Source organism: Bombus flavifrons, chromosome 12 (assembly GCF_040668555.2).
Source record: "Bombus flavifrons isolate JBK064 chromosome 12, iyBomFlav1_principal, whole genome shotgun sequence".
Classification (NCBI taxonomy): domain Eukaryota; kingdom Metazoa; phylum Arthropoda; class Insecta; order Hymenoptera; family Apidae; genus Bombus; species Bombus flavifrons.
The window spans coordinates 8404534-8430600 of record NC_138453.1 but is presented as its reverse complement, the minus strand read 5'-3'; the positions used below and the strand labels follow the sequence as shown (position 1 = coordinate 8430600).

At 41.3% G+C, this 26067-nt stretch overlaps 1 protein-coding gene and 1 non-coding gene across 2 annotated transcripts; both read right to left on the bottom strand.

Annotated features, from left to right (window-relative positions):
* Positions 1-23105: 23105 nt before the first annotated feature.
* On the bottom strand, positions 23106-24223 carry Phb1 (prohibitin 1). Its single transcript, XM_069124438.1, has 3 exons — positions 24068-24223; positions 23523-23944; positions 23106-23447 (listed from the first exon to the last, which is right to left on the bottom strand). Exons 1-3 carry the CDS (start codon positions 24159-24161, stop codon positions 23139-23141), a joined length of 825 nt encoding a protein of 274 aa, XP_068980539.1. The 5' UTR covers positions 24162-24223; the 3' UTR covers positions 23106-23138.
* A 1119-nt stretch (positions 24224-25342) lies between these two features.
* TRNAN-GUU (transfer RNA asparagine (anticodon GUU)) lies at positions 25343-25416 on the bottom strand. The gene has a single exon. It is a non-coding gene; the product is annotated as a tRNA-Asn (tRNA).
* Between the last annotated feature and the right edge of the window lie 651 nt (positions 25417-26067).

The window sequence follows — 26067 nt, the reverse complement described above, 5'->3', positions numbered from 1 at the left end:
CTTTTGCACCGGCAGAGAATTCGGTGGTTAAACGTAGTCACGCGATTTTCAGCCCTTGGCGACGTTCGAACCGCTTAGATGAACCGGATGTTAATTCAAAAGTTTCTTCAATAAATTAGAAAGAAAAAGAAGAAATCAATTAACAATTGCAACGAGTGTAAAAGAGATACCGAAGAGCAGAACGGTTAACTCGTCCTAATTAGTCGCTCTATAGCGTTTCGAAATTCACCTTTTATTTTCTCCATGATCCGCGTTAAAATCTCTGCTCTCTGTTCACCATCGACTTTATCAAAAATGTTTGAATAGACGAATTTGAAAGTTAGCGTAGGCGGATACAAAGAGTGGAAATGCAAATGCAGCTTGTCACCGTGCAACAGGCCAGTTGGCTGCCTCTGATAGCTCGTATCGTTCTGACCAGCCAAGTCGGCTCCCATTCTTTTCCTTCTGTCGCGTCATTTTCCCAGGATTTTCAGCCGTTGCGCGTTACAACGCGCGTTTCATTAAATAATATCAGAAACGATACGGAAACAGGTCTCTTTCGATTAAAAAAAATGTACGCTTCTACCATCGATCCAGTAACATCGATATTAGAAAACGATCAACATAGATAGACTTCTAATGTTATTTTCCTGTAGTTTTCAGATTAATCAAATAAAAAATAGAAAAGATAGAAGTGAGAATTTTAGTGAAACGTAGTTTATCATACGTTATCTTCATCACGAGTCGAAGAAGATCAAGTGGAGCGTGCAAGATTGATCTTTCGATTAGCTTTTGCATTGACAGATCGGTTTCGTGGAGGCTGTTGGATCATTTTTTAAGTTGATCCTGGCGACCATGCAGGAGGGTGCAATGAAATCACGTCGCACCCCTAGAGGGACATACGAACGGAGTTGTCTCTCGATCCACCCTTCATCGCTGCCACCCTTCTGACCGCAGATTGAAATTCTTAGGCTCTCCACCGACCGCGACTAGGGTCCAAACGAACTCGTTTACCCTTCGAGATTTCGTTATTTAGCATCGCGAATCCACCAGCCGTGGCTGGACGCTAATACCATTTGACTTGGTTTGTACTCACCCCGTTACAAGGCTAATTAAATTTTTCGCATGCAATCACGGACAAATAAAGTATATACAGAGTCATCCACTTCGATTCTCTAATAATAATAGCGAGGGAACCTGTTGTATCGTTCAGCGTGTTGTATGAATTTTCAGATAGATCAATGGACGAAGAGCACAGAAAAAAAAACATTTCGCAAGTCCATTTTTCTTAATTTCTTGATTTCGAACAACCAAAGATAAAATTCGCAAATATAAGTTTCTCGAAAGTAGGGTAAATATTATTTTCTTGTGGATGCTCGTCTATTTGAAACGACGATAAAGTAACCATAGAAGACTATGCAAGCAACTCGCTATGACAAGTTGCCTAATGAAAACAACTTAATCGGAAACCGGATTTTCAGACACGATGAAACTTACAGGCGGCTACATCGGTTAACTTCAGCAGATGAAAGGTGTAGATTAAGAAAGTCGTATTTTTACGACAAAAATACCTTGGCTGATGTTCTTCGACGAAGCAAGGAAGATCGAAAAACGAAAGAAAGAGTGGCATTTTCGAAGGCAACAATGTCGCGCGAGCGGAAAAGAGATTCGGCCACTTTCTTTCCATTTTGCTTTTCCCGATTGCATCGTTACTTTTGTTCGCTGTACACGTTGTTGCGCGAATGATTTGCGGGGTCACCGGCGCGTTTTAATTTTGGGATATTGGTAGCATTAAGCCCGTGAATACGCCTGATAGTCGGTCTCTGGTACGCGCTCCTCTCATCCACAGGGTGTGTACGAAATATGCTTTCACGGAAGCCACGCAAGTTCGCGGAAAACCCGAATGAACGTCAGATTAAAACTGTCGCGGAAAGCGTTTGCTACTCTACACCTTTCTCATCGCGGGAAGCATTTGTAGCCGCTTTGTGTTCACGGGTTTGTGAAACGCGAATGAATTCACATTGCCATTGTGTTTTCCATTAAAGCAGTCTGGCCAAGAAATGGAATCAAGACGACTTCTGCAAATGGAAAGTATAATAAGACGCTTGATATTAATATTCTGGAAAATGAGAAGGAAATTTTACGCACGTTCGTTCGATGGACGTTACAGGTTTTCTAGACACCCCGTGTATAGATTATAGTAGGTCGTAGTTCGGGAACGTATCTGCCCCTCGTGCGACGAGATTTCATTCGGGGCTTGGGCTGAGATCTTTTAATTTGAGGCCAAATTCCTCTCGAGGATGAAATGCGGGGAGCCGCCGAAGTGGTCGTATTGCAAGAAGGGTGGCACGTCTGATGGTTGTTTGCTACCCAACCCCGTGCACCGTTCGAATTCTAAAACACCCCTGTTTATGGGAGCTTTCTTCGTCGATACCGCTGGTTTTGATCTCGTTCAAGCTTTTCCTCTTCGGATCTATGTCGTACGTACTTCCAGGCGACCATTTTCGTCGTTCTCGACCGACAGTGGACGACACAAATCGCTATGGAGGTTGAAAATTGTTACGTCATGGTAATATAGGTGCTGCTGGGTGTAAGTCAATTAATGAAACACTTTAGTTTAACTTAATTAATATTAGTTTGCACAACTGATACTTTTTTAATGTTTAGGAGAGTGACAAAAGCACATATTTTAGATCAAACGAAGAGGCAATTCTAATGCGAAATTGGCTAAAACGTATTCAATTTTAAAATTATTTTTCTGCAAAAAGCAAATAATGTAGTTTGTCGTGTTTTTTTTTTTTTTTTTTTGCCTATGATTTGCAATTCGGATTCTGAATATTTTTATTTATATTACGTCGATTTTCAGCTCTCTGTATCTGTATATATTTCTGTTACGCCAATTAAAAGCAACGCTTCAACTATAGATTCACGGGTGTTACGTGTTAAAATACAGAAATTACAAATATCGGGGTAGAAACTAACGAGAGACCAGTGCGAGCGTCGGTGTCCTTAAAATAAGTATCGATAAACGTCGCGGTAAAATAGAAAGTAAAATCCTTGCGACCGCATTCCTGGAGGCCTGGTGCGAGCAGAGGAAAGAAAAATATGAGAAGAGGTCCTCATAGGTGGCCCCGTGGCCTCACACTTTGCCAGCATCGCCTACGACTTCGCTTACACTCCTGCAGGTGCGTTAAGACTCGTAATATATTGCGCCAAGCCAGCCGCTTTTTGGCATAATGAAATAACGAACACTTTGTATTCTTCCATTTCGTTTCTCGTCCCGATCTTAACGACGCAAAGTTAATAAGACTCTGACCAACTTTCGACCAACGCAACTTGTACGATGGAATTCGGGAATTCTAATGAAAATCACAGTTTAAAGACGAAAACTGGTAGTCGAGCGAGAAGATATTACAGCTATAGAAGGGTTAAAATGTGATGCAAAGACAATATAAGCGTGTGCTACTTCTTACAGTATTCAAATAGGGTTACTCGAGTCAGTGGGATATTTGGGTTAAGCAACAAGCAATTTATAATTCGTCAAATTCACTTATGAACAATTGTTGTGCGATCTACCTTTCGAATATATATTCGAATCGACAGTCATAGTTTTTTCTCAGGATATTACTTCTACTCGTCAAAAGCTAAGAAGTCAAACGTATTTATTAGTTGTATTATCGTAATTATTTGCATAGACGCAATCACTTTGAAATTATCGTTCACCATCGAAGAGAATCCGCGATTTTTTCTCACAATTTTCTTACGCAACACTGAAAGATATGAAAATGCAAAATATACAAAATATATAAAATATTCAAGTAATAATCGTACGCGAAGTTGAAGGTCGAATTTTAAGACGAGGCGACTCAAACAACTCTAGCATACGTCAGTCTGGAAAGAAAAGACACGCGAAATATTGCACGTGTCATTGTCGAATAAAGTTTCGACACCGACTACTGGTTTCAAACAAAGATCCTTCGCTGCGAATTTGTAGACAGAGGCGGCTCGCTAAAAAAAGGTGGCTGCTCATTCTCGAACGGTTGAATGCATATTATGTTCGTACGTCGTGCTTTTCGCGCGATTTTCTTCCCATCTATCCGCGAGCTCTACCTTCTCTTTTTATTTCCGCTACTACAAGACCAATTCGTTGAGTAAACTTTTCTTTCGTCGCAGAAGTGAATGTGCTTTCGTGTAATCAACGAGGTGAAATTTATCGAGCAACATCACAAGATAATTCACGCCCCACATTCCAGCCCCGCGGGATAAAAAAGAAGAGGATGGAAGGTCCTCTTAATTATGTTCCTGGTTAAACGACCGGTTGGTTACGCCCCGTTCGAGATACTCGGACTCACATGCCGATTTACCAGAAACATTTAGCAGCTTTGACACTACTCTTAACAAACGTAACCATTTCGATTCTAGTTCTAAGTAAAACCTCGATTATGCGAACTAACAGTAACGCACTGTTTTGGGTAATTGAATTTCTCGAATAATCGAATAATTTTACTTTCGTATAAAACGAGATCATTTACCTTGAAATACTTAAGAAACAGTTACCGGGATACGCGAATACTTTTTAAACGTTTCAATATAATTTTCTGACGATTATTCAAGTTCAGGTAATTTTTTGTAAATCTTCTGAACTTTATGAACAACGCGTGTAATAGCGACGTACGCGTGGCCAAAGCGGACAAATTTTGCGGAATTTCATAACTCGAGGTCTCGTGCTCGAATGTTTGCTCCAGATGGGAGGAGGCACTGGTGTTTTCAAGATCTAATATAACGCGTATGCATTAATTTTCTCGTCACGTTAAGCAGAGAATGCATAAGTAAAGAGCTTATGGAGCTCGCCCACACGCCGCCCACCGAAACCCATGTAAAAGTCAAGCACTCTACACACGTTATGGGTGTTAAGTGGTTCGTCAATTGATACCGAATAACAGATGCTACTTGTGTTCTTTTCTGAAAATACTGCCAGACAAACCCTTCGAGATATTTAATATTGTAACGATATTACAATGACGCCGGTATATACATAATTCTTTTTTCTTTTTGAAATGCACGATCGTATCGAAAAATATACGTATAAAGAGGAACGAATCGAATCAGAAGCACGGTATCAACACGCAGCACGCTTTATCTCCCTGTCGTTGAAGAACCTATTTGGTGGACAGCCGAAGCAATAACGTAAATCCTAATGGAAATGCAAAGATTAATTAAGAATCCCATTCTGCTGTGTCCCCATGTGGGCGTCCCTAGGGAAGATCATCGGTTCGTCATTTTCTCTGTCTCCCTCTGTTTCCCCCTTGCCCCTGTCAAGCATTTAGGGTGAATTCACCTACTCTTTTTGTCGATGTCGAGCCGCGAATGACTACCAGCCAGCGATAATGAAAACCATTAGCTCTCCCTATAACGAGTCGTTCGAATGCGATCTGTATTCTGTTAATTTTTCTCGTTGAAAAAAAAAAAAAAACAAGCGTTTCTCTTCTGCGGTAGCAAGACGAGTGAGTGGGACAAAGATTTCCTTCGTAAGGAATTCACGAAATAAATACGGGACGTTCGACCGAAAATAAAAAAGCCTTTCTTCGTCGCATTTATCGCGGTCGCGTTAATCATGCCGTTAATTAAGCGGAGGAAACAATGTGTGCGACACGAGTGGCGTATCGTCGTAAATTACGACGTAACCAATTGCATCGTAATAATAAACGTAAGCAACGAGCGTCAAAGTGCAAGGAGCCTTGCAGCCCCGAAAATCTCGACAGAGAAAGGGTGTCGTACCGTCGAGATATCGCGATTCTCCACGTAATGAACGAAGGGGAGCTGAACGTGCGTGTATGCGTACACACGAGAACATCCTGCGACACGCGCTCCGCGTCAAAGGAAGCTGGAGAGCAGCCGGTCACCGACACAATGCGTGTCTCCTGGGACACGCTTATCTGAAATTACAACGTTACATACCTGCCCCTGGCTCCTAGACCCGCTAGAAACCCGCAAGCTTCTAGAACGATTACTCGGGATGCGTGAATCCGTTCAACGAAAAAGCCTTTGTGACGGGGACACGCGCTCTCCTACCGTTTAATCTTCTTCTGAATGTAAAACGCGCTGAAACGAAAATGAAACATATTTATTTAAGAAGATTTTTAAGGGAAGAAGGAACGTGTACCGTAGAAAATCGATCTTTAGACGACAGGAAAATTCTAGCAAATTATAGCGTGGAATTTAAATTACAATAAGAGATAGGTGGCGAACGCGATGGTCGAAAATTTTCCTACTAAGAAACATTTGGAAAGATGATCAAGTACATCGTGGAAAATCGATCTTTCGATGATACGAAAATTCTAGCGAATTACCGAGATTGTAGCGTCAGAATGCACGAATCTGTCACTCAAGTTTCCTATTAATCGACTAATTTTAATCTTCTCTCAGATGCGAGACAAACGAAACTTTTTAGTAGAAAATCTTGCGAAAGTAACGTCGGGAAGGAATTACAAAATGTGGATTTTCGGAAGTGATGAAAATTCTGATGGATTATCAAAGTTCCAGGAAATTCACGATATGATAATGAATGGCGAGCGTGACGAATAAATTTTAGCAAAAATTTAGGTGACGCGCGGTGAGAGTCGGGTTAGATTTTTTAGCATAGTTCACCACCGTCTCTGGTGGTGAAATAAAACGATTAAATACGTCGCACAGTGGCTCGGTTCACTTAAATCGCGTTCGTTTCCCGCGCGTGTTTCGCACCGTGAAACTCATTAAACGATCTCTCTGGCCGCCATGTTTGCATATTCAAGCGGTCCCGCTGAATGGTGTCGTCTCGCGTCCTTTTTATGCGCTTTTCCACATAATTTGTCAGCGGATGCGCAACGACTGTGTCCCTACCGTAGCAGTCGCGAATCGTCCGTGGAAAAATGTTAGGAAAATCAAAAGAACCACGCTTTTCAAAGTTTCTTCGTCGTTCGCCGGTGTAATCTCCGCGTTCCTGACCATTTTTCAAGCTCCCCCGGATGTTCCTCGTCTTTTCCAACCAGCTCCCTTGAATACCATCTTTAAGACACTTGCCTTCCTCATTAAATGCTCCGACACTCGTCGGCCGCGAGCAGAACCACGTTTTCACAGTGCGACTGGACCGTTTTGCAACGACGGGAGGATATCCCTTAACCAGAAGTCTAGGTCCTTGAGAGATTTCTTCGCGTTAACGACTCGTTCGCGAAGGAGACGCGGCTGCAAGCAGCTTCAGGCCGGGAAAGAAGAAAAAAATAAAAGCCTGAACTCATCCTCGTGGCGAACGCGTTAATATCGAGTCTTGTTAACGCGATAATTAACCCGTGACCGGTGACGCGGCACCGAGTGTCACCGAGTAATTAAATCGCAGCAATTTACAAGATGTAGCGTGGAATTGCCGTTCCGGCTGCCTTTTTCTCTCTTTCTGTTGCTCGAGCGAGGCGCGATGTAACGAAAAGTGGCTGCGGGAAGGAGACGAAAGTACCGGTAATAAGCGGTGGATCGATAAGAAGCGACGTAACACTCTCGCAGAAACGAGTAGCACAGGCCACTATTCTTCTTCGCGCGTTCTAATTGGGAATTAATCAATTTCCGATTGCAAAGTATGTTTGATAGGCTAATTGAATCGGCTGTCGGTCGCACCCGCTGAGTTATTAACGCCGTTTAACCGTCGACCAAAGTGAAACGCTGGCAGGAAAGAGACAGCTAAGAAATTCTGAGGTAACAACTTTCTAGATACCGACTGACCCTTTTTCTCAACTCGAAAGGAACCGAATTCTTCGTTCTCTGTCCCTCTGTCGCTGGCGCGCACTCACCAACGAGAAGCCATTATGCAAATGAAGAAGCACCTTTTCGAGAAAAGAATGCACGCGAAAGATGGAACGAGAGAAGAGAAACCGAGAGGGTTCGTCGAGGTTTATTTATATTCAGGCTGATTTCCAATTATCGAAGATACGAAGGAACGAGAGCACTGCCGGCAGCGTACGAACGAGAGGGACACGGGGAAGGTGCGTGATCAGGATTCATCTTTGCTGCTCGCATGTCCTGTCGCAGTTTGCTCTCTTGCCTTCTGTTCCTCTTTCGCGCTTGGATCAGTAGCTTCGGCTCGTCTTCTGGCTTTCTTCGTCGTCGCTTTGCCTTCCACTCTTCTCGTGCTAACGTCCGCCGGCTCCCCCACGAATATTTCGTAAAAAGGACGCGGCCGAACACGAGAAAAAACGGAAACGGTCGACGATGAACTCTTTCTCCGTCACGCGCGGATGAAAATTATCCTGCCTTTCAGTGACCGTTGATTTTTACCCGGCCATTAAAACGTACGATAAGTCGGTCCTTTTTCCTTTTTTTCAACCATCTCCAGCCTTTTTTTCCTGCCGTCCAAGGTTTTACGCCGTATGCCCGATCGAGTCCACTCGAACGAATTCGATCGTGTTTCCACCCCGCGTTTTGACGATCGAAGAATGAAGCGAATCCGAGGTTTCGCTTCGCCAAGGAAAATAATTTTACTCAATTTCGTCTTCTCCGAATGTTGGTCCTTCGAATAAGAGGGCAGCGCTCCCTGACAATTCTCCGAAGTAAACTGAAACGTTGGCGTCTCTTAACTTCGTTTTGACCAATTGTTACGGCGAGTAGCAAAGACTTACCCCGTCATCCCTTGGTGGATAAACGAGGCGCGTATCCTCGTAAAAGTAACGCCCCTCCCTGGAATACACACATACACACACGCGCGCTCGCGCGCGCGCGGAAATACCTACAACAACCTGCTGGTCGTTCGAGTGAAAAGACCGCGTCGAGAGCCGCGGCGTTATTATCATACCTTCCCTTTTAATAGGAAACTTCGCGGACGGTTGGAAGGCTCGCTGAAGGGTGAAAGGGGTAAGCGATGCTCCCGGGGAAAGAAGCGAACCGCACAGCCATGCTGGAGAGAGATAAAAAATGCAAGACAACCGAACGAGCCCGATTCGAAGAAGCGAGATAGATTTCCGAGTAACGGATGGAGAAAGATAAGGAAAGATGAAGGAAGATAGAGAGGAACGAGGACTCTCTCGCGATTAATGAGCGGTGTTTGTTGTTAATTGCTGCCGCCATTAGGTTGGCATCTCCTCGCGAGTTTCCACCACCCCTAGCCTTCCTTTTCCTCTCTACGTCCCTGTCTTTCCTTTCTTTTTTCTATCTTCCCATCTTCTTCTCCTCGCCCTGTCACCCGGAGATAGTACATGGGAGCACGGTTATATAATAAATAGATATATACATATACACACATATACACGCGCAGATGCGATACTCTCTGTCCGTGCGTGTTCACGAATACCTCTGTACCATCGTGGATCGGTACATAATGCCATCTACCTATATACATTTTTTCCTTCTGTTTATATAGACTGCAAAGAGAGACAGACACATAGAAGCGTGCACACCTAAAACTCGCGGAGCTAAACCTACCACCGAGTCACCCTCCAGCGGCTCCTCGAAAGCGGAGCGCGCATGTTAATGATCGCCCGCCACGGCCTTTATCTTTTCCACCTCATTTGCGCGCCACGAGTGGGACCAGGGAGTTTGCGACTCGCTAGAAATGAGAGAGAGAGAGAGAGAGAGAGAGAGAGAGAGAGAGAGAAAAGCAGGGAAAGGGGAAAGAAACGACGACGACTTCATCCCCCCAACCACGCCGTTAAAATATTTGCTCGCACGAAGATCCGCGTGGCTGTGCCGAGAAAAGGTGTACGTGTATCGCGCGAGAAGTTCAGCTGGAGATGAGACTCGTCCCCTCCGCCGCCAACCTCCCATTTTTTTGACTTCATCCCCTTTTTTCCGCCCGGCCACCAACCACCGGCGTTAGACTGAAGAGGGACTTGAACGAGAATCTTCTTACAGGTACGATTCGCGCTCGTGTGGGTGAGTACGAGAGGGTTGCGCGGTACACGGCTAGCTTTCTTCTGTTTCCTCTCTCTTTCTCGCCTGTCTCTTTCTACGACCTATTCTTCCTTGTCCCGTGTATTTCCTTCTTTCGTACCTTTCATCGGACGCCACGCGGTTTTCCACTTCTTGCTTGGACGATGGCGCGATTTACGGAGAAATTAAGACGCGAAACCGACTAACGCGTGCTCGGTTTGCTTCTACGACTTTTACACCCGCCTTGTTCCAACGCCGCGTTTTCCACAAATTTAGTTATTATTTCACTTTGCAGTCTTATGTTAGAGAAGAAGCGTAACATCTCCCGTAATTTCAAACGATACATTTTATTAGTTACGTAGTTTTTGATCTGAAAGAGGTATCGATGGTATTCCTAAGAAGAAAATTGAGCAGACAAAGAGTGGGTGCAGGATAAAAGCATTATTAAGAACGACGGCGGCAACAGCTCGTAGCAACTTTCTCCTTCAACAACTAATGTGATAATTACTCAAGCGGAAGTAATAAAATTAATCTCGGTACCGCCTCGCCGCGTTTCCACCCTCTCTTTTCCCTCCCGGCAACCCCGCGACTCCTTTTAACCCACCGTTGAATTTTGGTGGCGCAGGATGGCTCTGCCCTCTTATAAATCAAAGCCAGTTTAGCTTTTAATAATTCGACGGAGGGGATGGCAGACCGGATAATATACGCCCCAACTTCTTCCTTTATTCTCGGCCAAGAAGAGTATCCCGTTAATATCTGCGGTGACAGTAATTCGTTTCGCGTTTTCGCGGGAAAACCAAGAAAGAATATAGCAAAATAAGGTGTCACTTGAGCCATCGAATTTTCGACGTCTTCAACTTTACGCAGAATAACGAAACTTCGTTGTATATTACGAGATACTGGCAGTTTCTTTCATGTAATAACGCAAGAATGACAAAATATCATAATCCCGCAGAGAAACGTATCGAACTAGGAAACAATTCGTATAATTCTACGGTTCGACGTACGTCTACGCTCTTCGACTGCAGTAACGAGGAAGAAAGATGTCTTTATACTTTACAACGTGCCATGATTACAACGTAGTAGTATAGGAATTATAACCACAGGTGTCTAGTTATTTATTATTGTCTTACGGTATTTTCTACTAATCCTTTCTTTGTATTTCCCGAACAGTGAGTTACTCGGGAGTCATACTAATCATCTAGATGAGTTAAAAAGCATAGAAAAGTGCCGACGTTATACACGCTATTTATTCCATTTTCTAAGTATTTACGCATCTCCTAGAGAATGTTGCGAAAACAAGCGATCTGTCGTGAAAAATTGAACGTTACTCATTTATCTAGCTAATGGAATTTACTTTGTTCATGTGACGCTGGAATAACGATCCGATCGGTCGAATTCTATCAGTTTTTGAACGATAAGAAATTTGATTTGAACGTAGAACGACAGCAACGATTTCGCGACTTCTTGGAAGAGATCGTGAGCTAAGTTTGTCCCCCGCGAGCGAAGAAAAGTCTGCGGGAACACTGGGTAGGTTGCTCTGGTGGGTTCTGGCCATCGAGTAAGTATCAGTAAATAATCGCGGCGGACGTTACATTACTCGGCGGAATTTATGATTCGGGCCCGTCCGGTCACGTTTGCCGGAGGGCTCCTCCTCGAAGACGCTCCGAAGGAGCAAAAAGAAACTCCAGCGAGAAAGAAAAAGATGGCCAGTAGAGAGAGGTATCCCGAAACGGGACAAGGAGGAAAAAAGGTCGAGGTGATGATAAAATCCTGGAAGGAGGTGCAACGAGTAAGAGACAGCCCCTGAAACACGGGCCAATTTGCCACGCTGCGTTTGCCAGGCTAAATATTACGCGAGTTTACACAGGTCGTGTATCTGGGACACGAAATCGATTCCTGTTGAGTGAGAGTCGTTGCTATTAGCTTATTTCTATTATATACATATGTATAATAAAAGTCTGTCTGCGATTTAGCATTCAAAATACTCCGATCTCTTGAAACTTCTTAAAATTGTAGAGCATCTAGATGGAAGAGGAATTAATAACGAAAAGCATATCGAACTTTTGTTTCGTAATCGCAATACGGATTTGATAGAATTCAGCGATGTAAAAATGAAACTAAAAATGAAATTTTGTTTCTTATACAAATTAACGATGTTTCGTAATGTACGACAAGCTTGACTATTCTATACGAAAATTTCACGAGGAAAGGATGAGATTAGAAAGCTTAAGAAAAATGCATTAACGAGAAACGAAAGAAGAATTTAGAGAGGAAGGGAAAAAGAATTGAACAACTAAAGTCTCATGCACGACCGCCCTTTTAAACACCTCGCAAGCCAATTTGCCACGGCGTGTCCACGAGGTGATAAACGCTAGGTGGATTCGAGTGTAAACTCTAGCTTGTATCACGATTCAGCAGCACGAACGAGCCTTTAACGAGTATCATCCGGTTGAATGAAATTGGAAAAAACGAGATCGCAGAACCGGTTGCCCTAAGATTTCGAAGCTTCTGGAAAAAAAGAATGAACTGGCAGGAAACAGTGACACGCGATTCGGGGAGAGGAACGTTGCAATTCGTAACAATGTATTCTTTCGTTTCTCCGAAAAAATTAGCCAAGACAATCGCATAATGCTACAGTAAACTTCTTTGCCCCGTTTTCTCTTACCCCACGCGAGTTCTCCGTACAAAATTTAAACGCGATTTAAATATGCAGTATATTATTTATTAATAGTATTATTTAGTAATTACTTTATTATTGTTATTTGTTATTAGTAAATTATATAACAATATGAAAACGCAATACTTTTTTTTTAAATAAAGCTTTAACCGCGCTTGGATATTTCAAGACATCATATACTTGATCAAACTCTGCTTCTTGCCAATTTCCTAATTTTCCCAATGACATAAATAACAATGAACAAGTGATCAAGTTACATCCAAAGAACGGTATTTCCAAGCTCATCGTTTTCCTTATTTTTAATTTATGGAGTTTACCAGCATGGTTTTCAAACGACTCATACGGTAATGAAAAAATCGAAAAAAAAATATCATTATGTGAGAGAATTTTTGTCGAGGCAAGTCTCGAATTAGGCGGTAACGCGTGAATAAAAATACACTGACGAGCGGCGATTGGCAAAGCGGTCGCGAACTAACCACCTATGGGGGGATTAATTTAATACCTGAGTAAAATCAATCAACGAGAATTGATGTTGGTTGGAAGAGTGGGTGCCGAACGACCTGCAGTCGGCTGACCAAACTGTACGAGCTGAGGGGGAGAGAAGAACGGAAAGAAGGCAGTATTTGCTTTGCGACGTAGCGGGGCCCGTAATCAGTGTAAATCAGGGGACACGTAAATCACACCCTCTGCGGTAAGAGCCTCTCTAACGGGTGGTGTAACTTATGGTAGGAAATAAGTGATCGTACGCGAACGGCAATTTGGAGATGCTTCTGTAATACTTGTCCGTGTTATCGTACTTGGACACGAGCCATATTCATACATTTATTCTTTTCCTTCGTTCTCGAATAATTTTTGCTTACCACTGGACCTACGAATAACGATAACGATTTACAATTGGCCATTTTAAAACATCGTTAAATTGAAGGTAAAAGAAACGAGTAACTACTTATATTTGATATACAAGACCGAGGCTGTTGTTTCTCTGCGACTATGAAATCAATCGGTTTAAAGCTTCCATGGTAAGGGCGGCGATTAAGAGAAGTATAATAAACAACGACGTATACTCGTATTTTTGGGTACACGGGTACGTGATTCACGTCGGCGGCCTGTGTGGTCGTTGGTACCGCCCCCGATTGCTTCCCAACCCCCATGTAAGAGGAAGAGAAGCGAAACGAGAGGTTCGTACCACCTGTTAATCATAACCGATTAAATTATTAATATTCGGATAATTACACCGCCTACGATGGACCATTAATATATTTTTGTTAGCCGTCCATCGATCGAGATTGTTATAATTCCAGGACGAATATCTAATTTAGAGTCAGAGGGAACGTTTCGAACGAAATTTCGGTGTCGTTCGATCTAAAAGTTCTCGATTCAGGCTTGCTGGAATATTGGATGCACTCGCTCAGGTACTCGTATTTTCCCTCACATCGACGCATACGTGCGCATAAAGCACGTGTGCCTTCGTGACTACACGGTCGAGCACGCTCGAGAATCGGTCGGTAGAGAGAGATCCGTCGATTGCAAATCCGTAAATCATCGGCAGGAAGAGGCGTTTACGCGCAAACGAATTAATTGAAAAGGCACCTCGTCGTCCTCTTTCTACCTTTCTCCCTTTCCCTCCCTATTCGGCCCTTTTACCTTCTTCTGCTTTCACCCTTCGCTCCACTCGATCTTCTCCATTTCTATCGTATTCTTCTCCTCCCTCTCTGTTTATCTTCCCTCCGTGTATTTACAGGCCGATACACAGGGATCGAGGAACAGCAGCGTTACTTGCCTTTCGCCGAAACAACGTACAATCGTCCGTTCATTATGATTGTAGCGTAACTACGGTACTTTCCGATCAAATTACCATTTCGATTGTATTTCGTCATTTTGACTGTGTCCGTCCAAGTGCATTTAAAATAGCGACAGAGTAAGAGAGAGAAACGAGATACGCCATAATTGCTCACACGGGATCCCTGGTTGATCCTGCACGATGAAATTCGAATCGGGGAACGATCCTTTCTCCAGTGTTGATCCCTCTTCGCCGGCCTTCTTTACGATACTGCTTCGTCTTTCTCCGTTCCTCGCGAAACCCACAGTATCGGACTATCTATCTTCTTCAGGTTCCAGTCCGGTCAGATACACAATATCTCGATACCTTATCGCCCACATGATTTCTGGTTCGTCTACGTTCAAGAAACACACGCGCGCGTCTTCTCTTGTATCTTGACGTATTTGCTTTTTCTTCCTCGCACTTCTACGATGGACCAAATACGATCTCTCACCTTCTCTCTTGCTTCTCGCTTACCATCTCAATAACGCGAATGGCCCCGGCGCCTCGAAATCCCGCCGAGATAACCTTTATTGTAATTACAATAAGGCATTATGCGCGCCCAAGATCCAAGCGGGTCGGAGGTCACACACTGGCTTGCCTTTTTCGACGCTCCTCTTACAATCATCTCTGTATCTGTGACACGTTTTCTTTTTCTTTTTGGAACGTCATTTTAGACATACCAGATTCAATCACACGGGAAATTCTTTTACAAAAATAAAACACAACGATGCGATATTCTTGCGATACCTTTTTTAATTCGAAGACCGACGTATTATTAGAGTTGCATTTTCAGATGTCATGGAAATGCACGTTAAAATCTAAAAATTAAAAGAAAGACGAGGTCCATTCTGTCGAGTGCGCCGGATGTGAAACCGACACGAAATCATGCAGCATCGGACGTGCGAATTCCCAATTTCCTTGTCGGCAATCGTGCCGCGACCAAAAGGAAAGGAAAAAATGTGGAGGAGAGAAATTTACATCCCAGGATTTCGTTTCACGTGTGATATGAAACTAAAAGGACCGGCACGCCACTGGAATTATTACGAACAATCATCATTATGTCCGAAGAGAGCGGGGTAATCTTCTGCTCCATCTGTTATGCGCCACGTGTGGTGACAGAAAAGGGGTGAAACGCAGCAAATTCTCAGATAAATCTTTCGCGTGTTCCAGAGAAAGCACCTCCGCTCTTTTGATTCAAATTTCTTTATCCGAATCTCAATTCAATTCTAATCACTTTCTCTGGTAGATTCAGATGAGAACGAAAACAAAAATACTCCCGTTAAGCCTGACAGCGAAAAATTAATAATTTAATAGCAAGAAATTTGCACGTTTCGAAGAAGCGAATTACATCGAACGTATCGAAACCTTCGCGTTCTTCGAATTCAAATTTCTGTGTTTCACCTACATTTCATTTCCGTCATTTTCATACGAAATTCTAAGAATAAGAGCAACTTGTAGTAAGAACAACAAATACATTTCTCGCTCCTAATTTATAGGAATAGATGACTTAACGTCAAAAGACATTTGAGAGAAATGAATACGTCGAATGTAGCAAAATCGTGGCAGTGCGAATCCTGGTGATATTATCGAGAAGGAGTGGCCGCTCGTATGCGCGTATCGCGTTTCATGGCACGGCCATCTTTATATATGCAGACGGGCCACGCGTGGAAGGTCTGCGGTAGGCGACATGTTCACTGGACATGACTTATTGCCTACAAGCGCCACTGTAAATCTCGGCGTTACAACGTCTGCTTCTGCCACCGAGAGGCGCAAGGGCGGCAACCGCACACCGAGACACATGGAGATCTTTTCAGAGATCTTTGGGGTCGTGTGCTCTTTTTTTCCACCCGCGTTCAACTTGAAATTAAGCTGACTGCACTCGTTTCAATTAGATACCAACTTCTCTAAATTCGCTTCTTTCCTCGATATTTCCGGCTGTTCGAGTCGTTTAATACCAATGAAACGTTTTGAGGCGTTTTTAACAGGCGTCTTTTCTTCCTCTTCCGCCGGATAAGAAGTTTGAAGTTGCCATTTAAAGAACAGGACAACGTCTGTGAGAAAAAGGACCGTGTTTTCTCGACTGACTAACGTCACGAATTTGACGAAAGTTCGGTTGAAATTACGTGGAAAATTACAGGTCCAACTTCCGGTGCTAGCGGAAACGATCGAATACATAGCCCCATTCTCAACGAACGAACTGCAATCAACGACGATTGACAACTGAAATCAATAATTTAGATTAATGAAATACAAGATTACGCTTATTCTTGTTATGAAATTTTACACCGGAAAATTTCAGTTTTTCCGATCTAATTTGAAGCATCTAACACGTCGAACGCTCCAAGAGCTAATGATAAGGTTGGGCTAATCGTCGTCTGACTATGGGTCTCTTCGCAGCAGAATCCTAATTGAATTAGAAGATCCGGGATTTTCGAGGCGGGACCAGAAGCAGGTTATCCCGCCATTTACGAGCAACCCTTCATTTCGAACAGTGAGAGCGTCGGAGAAGGCCGAGAAGCACCCTTGGCGAGTCTGTTTGCTTGGCAAACGATAAAATAATGAATCTTTGCTCTACGTTTCCACTATCCGATTCACCAAATCAAAATTTTCGTTGGCTTGAGAATATAATTCGATAAATAAATTAGGTGAGAACGATTGCGTAAATTCCAGGCAAAGTTGCCCGAAAATTAAAGGAAAATACAAGGAAAACGCCTTCGTTTATCGTCGCATTATTCCACTATATATACCGATCTTTTTTCTTGCTAATGAAGATTTATGACATTATTTTCGTTCGTGCTTTTATTTGCTGAGTCGGTTAATCTTACATCGTTAAGCGCCACAAAAACTGCGGCAAAATAGCATCATTATTTTTTATCGGCGAAAAACTTGGTCAAAGTTGTACGTCCCATCCTACGATAGAAACGTAGACCTGACGTAAGCTTGAAAAGAAACGAAATCAACGCAGTGTTATCTACCTAATCAAAGTAGAGACATCGTGAAAGTGCTGTATGTAGAAAAGTACGAAAACGGAGAACGACAAAGTTAACGTCGATGCAGCGAAGAAATTCTCGAATCGTTAATTCCGACGTACCTCGGGCGTACATCAAATTGACATTCACCTTCACAGAAACCGTCAATTTCACGACGATTTGCACCCGCGGGAATTCGTCCTCACGTGCAACGAGTGACCGTTCACGAAAAAGCTCGAATAAAAATGAGGGTCGGTTTCAGGAGAGAGGATAGAGGAAGAAGAAGAAGAAGAAGGAGAAGAAGAAGGAGAAGAAGAAGACAGGTCTCGATGGTCGCTGCACGTCGCGTGACGGAAGATCCCATGATCACAGGCACACGCACGCGCGTATTTGCATCTTATCCGCGTCTACGTATGTTCACGATGAAAACCGACAATTTTCGCAAAGACTAATGTCTTTCGCAACACGACAAACACACGTGAAAAATCTGAATAATCTACGTAATAGAGATCTTTAAGACCAATCTATCTTTATCTGGATAAAGTGAGCTGAATTTCAGGGTATACGTTGACAAATTATACATGTTAATGTTACGCGATAAATGATCCAAGCTGAAGACACGCCTGCGTATTCATATATCTTGTAATTAGCATAAAAATAGTGAGCGCGTCTATCATCAAACTAATGTTTGTCTCACGTGGATGGTTGGCTGTGACGATTTTCGTGAATCGAGCCGACAGTGCATATACACAGGTATGGTAACAGCATCTGAGGATGTAGCAATTACGTCTGGACTCCTTGCCACAGATGGACGGGACCGCAACCACGGAACGCCCCTTGCGTTACACACATGTTACAAGTTCCCTTCTGTCCCTCTTCCCTTTCCTCCTTACCTCTCTCCCCTCTTCTTGCTGCTCATTCCTTCCTGACCGAATTAATGTTCGTACGGTCAGCACGAAAGACGCTCCTGTGGGAACCGCGAGACATGGCTTTGTCGACGTCCATCCCGGTCGACGAACGCTATCCTGGTCAACGATTACGAGAGCCAAGGAGATGAAGGAGAGCAAACATCGTACACGAGCATGAGGATTAACTTGAAGAACGCACTAAGGTTAATGAAGACGAGCGAGATATAGCAGAGTATCAGCTGAAGGGTTGAGCGCTTGAAACTTGTTGGTGAACTACGGATGTGTATGCATTTATGGGAAATTTAACTGCGAATCCTCGAATTTTCTACGGCTCAATCTCTCTCTGTTTTCGTCCCAGCCTGGAAAAGCGAGGAATTCGAATCAGTCAAAAATGATTCAAAAAATGAATAAAAAAAAAAGGGGATTAAAAGTACAAGAATGCACAGAATGTGTACATACACAATAAGCAAAAATATGAAACATACCCAAAGTAAAGATACCAAATTAAATAAAGATTCGCAATGTAAAAACTTATTAAATAGTATTGCGTGATAATTCGCTATGAATATAATTTGGAAAGTGAAATTTTTTAAATGATGGTAATTTCGAGAAAGTAGATAGTATCGCCAAACGAAGAATAAGAAAGTGAAGCTTCAAGAATACGATGTTTCCTATTTCTTTACAAAATGTTCATGTTACGATGTTCACGCAAACATTCATTACTTCAAGTTACGCTTAAGAGGTGACAAATAACATTGTCACCAGCAGCTTTGTATACTACCTAGAATGACAGCGAGTGAAGAAAGGAAAGAAGCAAATGAAAACAAAGAAAAAAAAAAAAGAAAAAATATCGAATGGTAACCGGAATCACAAAATTGCTTTACGCTAGTGATTGATAAATTTTGTCGATTACAAATTTTCGAAACGAACGCGAGTTACACACGTTCGAGCCTTTTGTATGTTGATGCTACTTCATTACGTTAAAATTGAAGAATTCGTTCCAGTTTCACCGCCAATCGTGTGCGGTGTGATCGCTGGATAACGGTGACCCTGAAGACAGCAGGTAACCCCATAGCCATGAACTTTCTTTTCTCGTGTGCCGTTGACAATGGGGAGTCGCGACCGTCTCGTGGATTTCTGCACGCGATGACCTGCGTACTTCCTGAGGACACTTGAAGAGGAAGTGTCCTAACGGGAGCACAGACCCGCTTTCTGTTCCAAGACTTCACCCTTTGTTCCATGAACCATCGTCATCCACGGTAGGCTAGCCGAAATCAGAATAGAAACACGCGACGAAGGAAACTAGCGTAAAAATAAACCGTGCAATCGTAGAAACGATCGGTCAAATCATCGGTTATCAATGGTAGTTGGCCAACTAATCCACACGGTATTAACCGTAAGTTGGTTGCCTCTCGTCAGGGCATTCGAGCTCTAATACACCCTAGGGGTCGTGAAAGGGATGAGGCGGCAGTCACGTGTATTCTGCCCGGCATGGCCGCGAGATTACAGGCCGGCTCGAGGCTGCCTGCGATGTAAATCAATCTGCCGCACAACTTCCCCGAGGGTCTGGTCTAAACTGCTCTCTCTACGGCGAAAAGTGAATGGCAATCGTACGAGGTGTCGGATGTTCGAAACTATGTTTTCTTATTGCTCTCGCGCGTCAGCCAAGTACGTTTTCGAACCTAGAGAAGAAACAGCAAGAAGAAAACAGGTCAAAGATGAATGGCGGGACTACCGTTCGCCGTGCATCAACTAGAAGAGGATCAGCGACAAAATCGTGCCGGCTGCATTTATTGAAAATTACTCCTCGCGTGCCAGCTCTTCACGAAGATGAGAAAGAAGAGGGTAAAGAGATGCAATCGACTAGCCGCCCCAAAGTCACGATTATGCTAACCGAAAGGCGCTTGGTTTAATAAGTTTAGGAACGCTTTAAAGTGCAATATCATCATATCCCGACTGTTCGGTTCTGAACCTTAACTCCGGACGATAAACGAGTCTCTTAGTATTCGCTAGATCGTTAAGTACGTGAAACTACATTTTCATGTAAGTAGATAACAGTAGAATCCTCCAGTCCTCCATGCAGAAAATAATAACAGTACCCTGTGCTAGTAAATTTGCCATCCACAAAAGCAAATGGTGGAGAAGAACGAAAACAATCGAAGCTCGGTTATTTAACGTTGCGAGCTATTCAATTTCCTGGACTTTAATTCGGACGATGGTCAATGCGTTTCGTTATATGCCCTCAAGTCCCGTACTCTTCAAGGAAGAAAGGGGAATGCAATCATAAACCACCGAGGGTGGTTTTCGTTTCCATGTTTCCTTAATTAACATTTATACAGTGGTAGCAGCGTTTGTTACGTTAGTCTCTTCAAAGGGATGACTTTGCTCTGGCGTGAGCGAGCATTACACGAATTTTCATTATATTCCTAATTACTATGCCCGCAATTGCTTCTCCTAATTCTAGGAAAGAGTACCAAACAATTGATGATAATTGTGATTAATAAGAAGAAACTAGGCATTTACGATGCAGCCGGGAACGTGTTAAATATAAGAAATTATAGAAACTATCGCTTTAACTTCTGGATATTTACGAAATTCTGCAAGCTACGAGTTCGCAAAAGGAGATTATCGCTTTAGGCGATCGTGTCTCCGAGGAAGGCCATCGGCATATGCGGCTCGCGTGCATCGATGCAACCGTAGGTTCGCAGTAACAGGTGCAGATGCAGAGGAAGCAATCGTTAGCTCGACAGCCCGCGGTGCATGTGCGCCTATTATGATTTCTTTCGTAATTAGTTTCCCTTCTCTCGTTCTCCGTGTTTCTCGTTCGAGTATTCATATGCGCCTATTTATTTATTTCGTTGCACATATGCATTGCTCGGAAAACATGTGCCATCCTTTATCGTTCACATTTGGAATATCGATGATAATAACGATGGCCTTGATCTTGCATTGCAAGTTCCATCACAATTCCTTGTGGCGTAATGTTGCGGGATACAGTTTAAAAATGCAAATTACTTCGTACGTCATAATCATGCACATAGAACGAAAACTTGGTCATTCCTCCCCGTTTCTGTTTATTTATGACTATGAAATAATTTACAGGTTCGTACTAGTACCATCGATAGGCCAATTGCTTACGTTTACAATCATTATTATCGCTTCAATCGCGCGAGAATTTATCAAAAGTCCGGATAAATCCAAAAGTTCGTTGAAATATGTTTCGTAATGGAAATACCCCAGCTGAATTATCGTATTGTATTTATTTATTGGAAAATACTTGACCAGTTTCTGGATCCATAAATGTTCATTGAAACAGGTTAACATTTAAGTTATGGGATGGATTCAAGACTCCAACGTACATATCCGAGAAAGCGTCTTGCCGAGGGATTTCACCGAGGGTTGGCTGTTTGCGCCTCTCGACAAATAAGGGGAAGTCGTTATCCTCTGGATGGGAGGAGTAATTAACTGCTTCTACCTCCTTTCTGTCCGCCCCACCTCTCAGTATCCTTCCTTTCCGGCTTCGGCTTCTACTCGAAGGAGCAGACTTAAGGAGACTCGCTTAGGCTTTCACGCGGTCGTGTCTTCATTATTCACGCTAATCTGCTTTTGCTTCGTACTCCTACTGCCACGATCTTGCCTTGTACCTTTTCAAGACTGAGACCTCTCGGTTAGTTTACAATTTATTGAAAATTATAGATACTAATCAAATTTTATAATGCATAAATCATTTTCATTCATTACGCCTACTTCGAAACTTTCTACAAATTATATCTGATTATAATACATAAAATATAACATGAAATAAAGGAAGAAATTATGCATTTCAATATTTACATTTACGAAACTGCTGTTTAATTTTACGAAGAAGAAATTGAAATTGTTAACGTGTATTTCCAATTTTCTTCGCAACCCGTGATAGAAACCCCACGGTGATCGCCAAATTGTGATGAATTGTTTTCTTTGTTAACTGGCAATGCCGACAAACGTTGGGCCAGAGGACCCCGACTGCGATAATCTTTCACCAATCTTCAGTCTTGATTGATCGTCATAATTCATTGGTGATCCGGACGAATAAATGACTGCGATGAAATTTCGAAGTCTTTTCCCTAGCTAGCATTTTTTGCGATAAAAAAGTACGATTTTAAAATATCGGTACTTAAAATTCTTAAAAAATTAAAGTTTTGAAAAAGTTGCACATTGAATAAAGTACGAATAAAGTGACTGTCTGAAACTATATACTCTGAAAAATAAAATTTAAATTGGTATAAATCTTTTACAGAATATTTACTAATTTACAACTATGTATTCACAAATACACTATGTATATAAGCATTACGCGATAGATGCGTTCAATTCTCCCAGATCATAGCATACAGTTCACTAAAAGTTATACATTTCCTGTAAAAATTCAGTTTTTATTACTTGACACTGAAATAAATACAACTCTATCATTGCTTACTAATTACTATGAATGCACAGTTTGAGGCACAGAGCCTATTATTGGTAAGCCAATAACCCTGAAATAAAATAATCTTGTGGATGCAAAAGAATTTAAATTCAAAAGCATTACACACATTTTAAATTTTATATTAGGATATTGAAAATTCACAAGGAAAATGATCTCCTCTTCTGAAAAGCAGACTGACCCATAGCTAACAACAGATACTTTCAGTTTGTCAAGTAACTATTACATAACTGAAAGGGAAACATGTATACAATTACAAACTTAAGAATGTAACCTAAAATTTTACAAAAATTGCATCATTTATGTCTAGGAACATGTATGCACATTAAAAGTTCTCTGTTACTAGTACGCCATTAATGCATCAGACTCGTACATTATAATATAAATGCACAACTTATGTATATAACTTTTATTTGAGTTCATATCTTTACTGTGGTAAGTTTAATAAAACATTTTGACCTGGTGGCAAATAAGCTACTTGACGAGATCTAGACAGATTATGTGCTATATCTTCTGCAGCTTCGATTCTTCTAAGTTCAACTAAACCATCGCCTGCTTCGCCAAGGGATTTTGCAATTAAGCTGGCAGCTTGAGCATCACCCTCTGCGCTAATGATAGCAGCTTTCTTGTGTTGTTCCGCTTTTTCTACTAAGAAACGGGCCTTCTCTGCGTCTTGCTGTGCTACTTGTTTCATTTCTACAGCCTGAGTAAATTCTTTTCCAAATGTTAAGTGTGTCTGAAATAAAGTAGGTTATGAGATTAAACAGAGTATACACATATTGAAAAACATAAATGATCATAACATACTTACAATAGAAATATCATCTAAAATTAATCCAAACTGAGAAGCTCTTTCTGTTAAATTTTCCCTAACTTTTTGAGAGACACTCTCCCTCTGCGTGATTAATTCTCCTGCATCAAATTGAGCAACTACTGCTTTTAAGACTTCATTGGTAATAGACGGCAATACTCTTTCAGCATAATCTACACCAAGAACAGTATAGATTTTTGGCAAGGAGTCTGGTACAGGTCTGTAGAGAATACGAAGTGTGATGTTTACATTTTGTAGATCTTTACTTCCAGTAATTACAGGAATATTTCTTGGCATTGATCGAATATCAAATATGATAGGTCTCTGAACCCAAGGAATAATGAAATGAGTTCCTTCCCCTACAACCTGTTTCTTTATTCCAGTAAATCTATCAAAAATAACAGCCCTGTGACCACCATCGACTGAAACAAACAATACACAAATATTATAGAACTTGTAACTTTGTAAAACTAAAAAAAAAATTGTAAAATTTATTGAACTTATAATCGATAAACACATTGTTGCATAATAAAAAGAAAACCAACCATTGTACAAGGCATTATTAACAACAAGCCCAGTCGCAGTCAAACCTAACCCAAGCTGTCCTAAACGATTCCAAAACATAGCCATTTTTGACATTTCTGAAACAAGAATAAGAATTCAATTGCAGAAAACAAATGGAGTGTTCTGATGCAACACTGATCAATATAGATACAGTTGTGGTTAAACAACTTTAACTACTTAACCTATAACATAACAAAATCAAAATACGAAAATTCGCTCTAACAACATAACCAGGGACAATAATTTTCACAAAATTGTAAAGTTTAAGCATATCAAAAAGTCACAAACATATAACGTGAATAAAATATTTAAAAGTATCGTACAAGACCAACCACATGCGGTCTCAATCGATTCTATAAATGAGTAATAATGTATGCAACTAACAATAGACAATGGTGTTATATTAACAAATAACTAATGTTTTTCATATTGACATAATTAATTCTTATGTAATAAATGTTATCTTTCAAAAATGAACTTACATTTTTCCTCGCGTTGCGTATAGGTTGTCGGCGAAAGGAAGATGGAGTCCAACCACAATTTCAAATCGACAGTAGCGCCACTTACTAATAGGATTTCGGAGGTAAATTTAAATTATGTACTCCTATTAATGGTACATGAAACAGTCGTAATATATAATAACAAATAATCGCTCTATTTAAATAAATATATAGTGTATCAAATCATATATTGTATCATTCAAATCTAATTTCCCATTTGCTTTCTATTATATCACAGTATATTGGAATAATTTATACATTTCTAAAACTTAAAGCTAACATCTAAATCCTGCTCATTTATTGTAAAAATACGAAACAAATTATAGATATATTCAATATTTGTATATTTCTATTACTTTTGCATTGTGTTATAGTAAAAGCCGTACAATTCACATTAACACCATATGCCTACAAGCACAGACGAGGTACAGAAGTCATCTGTGGAATAAGATATGACATGTTTTACATTTCTACTTTTAACAGAAAACTTACTGCTAACGTTATTATTAATAATGAATATGTTTTATTTCATTCCAAAACTTACGATACATGGCACGATCTTTATTTCGGAACCTCTCCAAAACCAGTGTTTCACTTTTGTAACCCATAACTTTAATAACTAAATACTAGATAATGTTGTTTCTACAATACACTTGTGATACAAATGTATAAATTTTTTTTTGCCAGTGAACACGTGTCGGAAAATATAAAAATCATGTATTATTTCTACTTTTGTAAAATTTGCAAAAAATAAATCGCCCCCGGGTGGGCTCGAACCACCAACCTTTCGGTTAACAGCCGAACGCGCTAGCCGATTGCGCCACGGAGGCCACGTGACAACTACTTTCTTATTGCTATAGATGTTGATGTGAAGAGGACGTTGGTATGTGAGGATTAATAACGAGATTGCTCGTTGTTGAAACCGTCGAATATATAGAATTATATTTAGAATAATAAATTAATGTACAGCCGTATACGTGAGTCGTTAGTACAAAGTATAAATCGCAGAATAAAATCGCAGAAAATTACTCGTTAATGCTCGTCGCGTAACTCGGTAGATACTCGTGAGATACTCGGAGATACTCTGTAGATACTGTACGATACTCTATCGCTCGCGATCGCGTCCATTTATTTATACTGGTCGGGGGAGAGTCGGAAAATTCAAATTCGTCTTCATTAGTCGGTTACATGTAGCGGCGACATTGTTTTGCCCGGAGTTTGTTTATCATTACATTTCTGCGTCAAGGTTGAGCCAATGTCCTGAGGCAAAACAACAGCATTTTGCTATACATGCTATTTTTCTTGCTATTTCTAGACAACTGTAAATATAAAATATGAAAGAAATAAAACTTTATTTGTTCAATTTCAAATTGTACAATTTTATAAAAAATTATTAAAAAAGTAACACTTCTTCAATATTTATGAAATGAATTTAGACATAATAATGAATTTTTTTTCTTTTACCAACATAGTATATTGAT